The 6,000-nt window shown below is 57.6% G+C and overlaps 1 protein-coding gene across 1 annotated transcript in view; it reads left to right on the forward strand.

Annotated features, from left to right (window-relative positions):
* Positions 1-4,698, forward strand: part of SHF (Src homology 2 domain containing F) — a 36,023-nt gene extending 31,325 nt beyond the window's left edge. Inside the window, exon 7 of the mRNA XM_075897458.2 lies at positions 3,752-4,698. Coding sequence (XP_075753573.2) covers positions 3,752-3,938 — 187 coding nt within the window. The 3' untranslated portion in view covers positions 3,939-4,698. The remainder of the gene's footprint in view (positions 1-3,751) is intronic.
* The last annotated feature ends 1,302 nt before the right edge of the window (positions 4,699-6,000 follow it).

Consider the following 6,000-nt stretch of genomic DNA (forward strand, 5'->3'; position numbering starts at 1 on the left):
ATGTCTAAAAGGGCAGTACCTCTTTCCAAGGCACTGATAACTTGGAAGAAAAGGATCTTGCATGCTTATGGATCAACGCCCTTCCAGATAAAACACAGGGCAGGGTGGTAGTTGGTGTCTGCTAAAAACCACCAAATCACACTAGCGAAGAAAAACACTCGGTGACCTTCGGGGACTTCAATTTGAGTGACGCATGCTGGAGGTCTCTATTCTACAGCATCCTTGGAATTTCTAAACATTATAGATGACAGTTTCCTAGCTCAGAAAGTGTGGCAGCCAACACAGGTATTAAATCATGTCTTGACACTTAAAGAGAAATTGATCAGAGAACTAAAACTTAATGGTAGCTTAGGTGTAAGTGATTGTGACTTGATCACATTTATAATGTGCAAGCAGCGTAAAGTCCAGACCAGTAATATATGTACCGGGCGCTTTTACAGGGCTACTTGCACAGCGCTGAAAACAATTCTGAGCCAAATGTGTTGGGAGAAAGAATTTAATCAGAAAAAATACGATTTGTGAATCTTAAAAATACCTGACTAAATGCCACAATCCCACAGTTGAGGAAGAAAGCTGAGCTGGTTAAAAAAACCAACCTGGCTTAGAGGAAATGTGAAGGCAGCTGTGAAAAACAAACAAAAAAGTACTTATATATCTGCTTATATAAACAATGGAAGAAAGGAGTAGTTGATAGAAATGAAATCAAAGTTAGGAATTATAGAAAATTGATAAGGGAAGCTAAGAGTCACAAGCAGCGTTAAGGACAATAAGAAAGAAATTGTTTTAAAACAATATTAGAAACCAAACAAAAACAAATTCTGACAATGGTATTGGTACATTATTAGACAGAAATGGTAGAATTACCAATAATGATGCAGAAAAGGCCAAGGTGTTCATTAACTATTTCTGTTCTGGAAAAAAAACACGATATAGTCTCATGATGTGGTGGTGAGACGATGCTTTCTATTCCACTGGTTCCTCTGGAGGAAGTCAAAGAGCAACTATTAGTCAGACATTTTTAAATCAGCATGTCCAGATACCTTGCATTCAAGAGTTTGAAAAGAGCTGACTTGAATGTTGATTTGCTATATGGCTTGGAGAACTGCAGAAGTAAGCTAATGTTGTGCCAATTATTAAAAAGGGTAAATAGGATGACCCGAGTAATTGCAGGCCTGTCGGCCTGACATTGATCCAGACAAAATAATAATGCAGCTGATACGGGACTTGATTAATAATGAACTGAGGGTAATGTAATTAATTCCAATCAATATGGTTTGTAGCAAATATTGAATTAAGTTGATATCTTTTTGATGAGATTCCGAGTTTGATTGATAAAGATATTAATGTTGACATACATTTAGACTTCCGTGAGGCATATGCCTTGTTGCCATAATATCAGCTTAGCAATGATACCGTTAAATGGCTACAGCAACTGGCTAGCGGATAGATCTCAAAATGTAACTCTCCCCTGGGAATTATCACTGAGCAGGTGAGTTTCCAAGTGGGATCCCACAAGGATCAGCTCTTGGCCCTGCGCTGTTTCACACTTTGATCAGTGACCTAGGAGAAACCAGAAAATCAGCACTGATAAAATCTGCAGATGGCACAAAAATTGGGGGAGTGGTAAATAAGGAAGACAAGTCATTGATGCAGCGTGCTCTGGATTGCCTGGTAAATTGGCTGTCAGCAAACAGTCTGCGTTGTTAATCCAGCAGGATGTGAATATATACATCTAGGAACAAACAATACAGGCCACTGTTACAGCATGGGGACTGTATCCTGAGAAGCAGGGACTCTGAAAAAGACTTGGGGGTTATGGGGGCTGATCAGCTGTCCATGAGCTCCCAGTGCGAGGCTGTGGCCAAAAGGGCTAATCGTGATCTGGGATGTGTCACCAGGGGACTCTTGTGTAAGAGCAGAGTTTTCAGCTCCGTGTTTGGCACTGCTGTGGTGTAGCGCCTGCTGTTCTGATCCCCACAATGCAAGAAGCTTAATAAATTGGAGAGGGGTCAGAAAAGAGCCACAGGAATGACGAAAGGGTTAGAAAATCTGCCTTGCAGTCGTGGGCAGCGGGGATAAGAGGCGGGGGAAGGCAATGCCTTCCCAAACTGGGAGGCAGGGCCCCGCCCACACTCCACACCCCAGCTTCAGCACCTGGCTACGACTGCACCCTCCCCATGCCTTGGGGGCAGGGGGGCTGGAGGCTGGTCCCTGTGGGGGGCGTGGCTTCAGGCAGCTTGCCTCCCCCAGCTCTCCGTTTCCCACCGCCCATGCTTACAGTGATAGACGCCCGTCTCGATCCGTTTAGCTTACCAAAGAGAAGGTTAAGGGGTGACTTGATCTCCGTCTACAGATGGCACAAGGTGTAAATTGTCACCTGAGAGTAATTAGCCGTTGGAACAGCTTCCTGAGGGTGGAGATGGATTCTCCACCACTGACGATTTGTCAGAGCAGACCGGCTGTTCTGGAAGCTCTGGAAGGACTGAGGCTCGGGCTGAGAGCAGGGGCAGGCAGTCGGGGGAGTGACCCACGGGCGGGCAGAGCCGGGGCTAGGCACTGGTGCTTGCTGCAGGACTGGTGCAGCGCCAGCCCTGGAATGGAGCCGGGATTCACTTTGCCCCGCTCCCTGGGAGCCGCCGGCCTCGGCTCAGTCGCTGCAGCAGCACAGCCCCCACCCTGGGCTGGCTCCGCTCCCGCGCTCGCAAATGGATGTGAAACCCATTCCACTAATGCAGCCATCAATCCATCGCGGGCACGGCCCCCGGGTGAGGCGCAGCTGCTTTGGTGCCGGGGGCTGGGGGAGGGGGCTGGCCGCAGAGCTGGAAACAGCTCAGCCTCAGCGCCCGGGCGGCTCGCGAGCTATCAATATTTTGCGGTAATGTGCCTTCCAGACGCGGCAGACAGGCTGTGGCGCTCCTCGGAGACGCAAATTAATAGCAACAGGGCCATTAGCCCGTCACTTGGAATCCACAGCTGCGGCGGTCCCTTCCCACGCGGCTCTGCCGGCACGGGGCCCTCGTCGCTCCCCAGAGGGGCTCATGGCTTTTGCACAGGCCGAGGCAGGAAGCAGAGATGTAACGGGATCTGCTTTCTGGGTCAGGCTGGGGCTTGGAGAACAGCCTCTGCCCAGGCCGGGGAAGGCGCTCCGGCCCGTGGGGCTCAGGCTGCGGGTGCCTCATGTCGCTGGGGGGGACGTGGGCCGCAGGGCAGCGTGCGGTGCAGAGCGCACCCTGCTACCAAGGGAACCTGCCACCGTTCACCCCCGTCACCCAGCTGCCTGGGGGCCCTTCTCCAGCAGGGAGCGAGGTCTGGCCAACAGGCCCTCTGGGAGCAGAGGATTGTGGGAAGGCGCCAGGAGGGTTTAGTTCCCCTCCAGGGACCCAGACAAGGGAACTGGCTGTTTTCGAAAGTGCTGCAGGCCCCAGGGACCTGCCAAGGCTGTGCAGCTTGTGCCTGAACCCAAGTGTCCCTGTTGGAAGGGGGCTGACTCGTGCCTGGAGCCAGGACCCTGCAGCAGGGGCCGCAGATCAGGGGGTGTTTGGCGCTGTGAGGGGCTGCAGGGGTAGGTGAGCAGGATGCATGAGACTCGGCCGTCGAACGCCCCTGTGCCCCCTTGCCCTGCGGTCACATACTGGAGGGCTGGGCCGGCTGGCACTAAGCTGTGTGAAGGGGAGGCCATGCCGCCGCAGGCAGGGCAGGGAGTGTGGCACTCCCCCCCGCTAATCCTGGCTTTGTCTCTTTCTCCCGGTAGGAGCAGCCAGGGTTTCATGCACATGAAACTCTCCCGCACCCCAGAGAACAAATACGTGCTGGGCCAGAACAGCCCCCTGTTCGACAGCGTGCCCAGGATCATCCACCACTACGCCAGTCACAAGCTGCCCATCAAGGGGGCCGAGCACATGTCTCTGCTCTACCCAGTGGCTATCCGAACCCTATAGCCCAGCAGGGAGTGCCGGGAGCCCCCGGCCTGGGCCTGGCATGCACGCAGCTCGCCGAAGGCAGCCCCCAGCCTGGCGTACGGAGCAGAGCCAGGGACGGACTCCGGGCCGCAGGCCGAAGTACAGCCTGGCAGGCGCCGGGAGTGGCAGGACCGCTAGCGGCACGCCGGCTCCTTGCCGCCAGGAGAGCTCTCCAGGAGGGAGGCGCCCCTTCTCTGGGACCAGCCTGTGTACATACCCCAGGGACAGGGTTGGGCCTGATTGTCGCCGTGCCCGCTGCCCCCGGCCGCTCTCCCCCCGCCTGCAGGCCTGTCCCAGCTGGCTCCCCAGGCTGGACACAGAACAGGAGCCTGGGCTTTGGTGGAGTCCCAGGGACCAAGGGGGATAATTTATTGCTAAGCCGGGTACGTGGCCCCTTTCCAGAGGGGCTGGCTCCTGGCAGTGCTGGCCGGCCCACAGGTGGCGTGAAGGAGCTGTGGGGTAAATGCCAGTTGCAGATGCCTTGGGCTGCCCCCCAGTATCACCGAGAATTGACTGGAGGAGAAAGCCGGGCAGGGGGAGCTGGGCCGGTCCGTGGAGGCGGCGGTGCTGCGGGGAGGCTGCTGGAGGAGGACGGCTCCGTGGGATGGGCCACCGGGCCGGCTGGCGTAGCTCACTGCAGAGCTGGGACCGTGGGCAGGGGACCCTTCACTGCGCTCCTTGGCCAATGTACACACCGAGTGTGCCGCACCAGCACCAATAAAGCCGCGCGAAGCTGCCACCCTCCCAGTGAGATATGGGGCAGCGCTGGCCCTGCCCCCGCCCCACCCACGGGCCTCTACAGCTCATGGGGCTCAAAGGCGGGGGCGTCCGCCCCTAGGTCACAGCCTCTTCCTCCAGCCCCAATCCAGCTCCCTCGGCTGGGTGGGAGGCTCCAACGCCTTCCCTTCGGAGGGGGGCAGGCCTGGGTCACAGGGTCAGAACTCCAGGCTCCCAGCCCAGTGCTCAGGCCCATCGCCCTCGTGCACTCCAGGCCTGGCAGCATCGAGGGCCCTCCCCCCAGCACGGGGACGGCAAGGAGCTGAAGGACACGGGCCGGGAGACCCAGCCTGGACGCCAGCCCGCCGTGCTGCAGGGCGCAGGCCTGACCCTGCTGTCTTGGGAGATGAGCCAGGCACCGCTCCCTCGCAGGAACAGAAGCCACTGGGGTGGCCGAGAGCGGAGGAGCCCACCCCCAAGCCAGCGTGTGTGAATCGCCCTGGGCCCCCAGCTAGCGGGCAGGATGGGAAGGGGCTACAGGCTGGGGCAGCGAATGTGGAGGGGCTCTGGGTGGTGGGTAGAGAGCGGCCGACGCTGAGCCACAGGCAGGAAAGCAGGGATCCTGTGGGGGCTCTTCCCTTGTCTGCCAGTGGAGCAGGGTCCTGGGAACCTGGGGCTCCCTCCCTGGGCATGCTGCTTCCTTGAGGGAGCACAGCCAGACAGGTGCTTTGGGGCAAAATGCCCCTGGGGCTCAAGGGAAATGGGTTCTGGGGAGCCGGGTCGGGGTGCTGGGGCTTCTGCCCCACCCACCCGGCGATTCTGCCAGAGAGAGGCCCTGGGCGCAGGGGCTCCCCCATGGACAAGGCTAGGGGGTGCAGGGCTCCCCGTTGGTTAGTGCATTAATCGGCAACGAAAGCCCTGCCTCTGCCATAGCCCTTCAGAGGAATAGCACCTCCCCTGGCAGCCCGCAAGCCTCTGCCTGCCAGCTGGGTTAGCAACAGGACGCGCTTCCTCATGGGGACTCTGCTGGCGAGGGGGTGGGTCTCTGGGTGCCCGTGGCCAGCCCTGCTGAGAACGCCCTTGGCCTTTGGGCATGTGCCCCCAGACGGGCACTTCTGAGAGGAGCTGCTCTCAGCCAGCCCCACGGGTCTACCTGGATCAGGGGGCTGTGGGGTCAAAGGGAGCCGTGCTGAAACCCAGCCAAACTCCCCAGGCCTGGACTGGACCGTCCACTTCGCTCCCTGAGGATGCCTGTCTCCGGGCGCAGCGTGTGGGCACACAGGGATGCGCTGCTGGATGGGGCAGCTCCCCACAGCTGCTGGGG

The sequence above is a fragment of the Pelodiscus sinensis genome, chromosome 14 (genome assembly GCF_052426305.1).
Source record: "Pelodiscus sinensis isolate ZL-2025 chromosome 14, ASM5242630v1, whole genome shotgun sequence".
Lineage (NCBI taxonomy): Eukaryota > Metazoa > Chordata > Testudines > Trionychidae > Pelodiscus > Pelodiscus sinensis.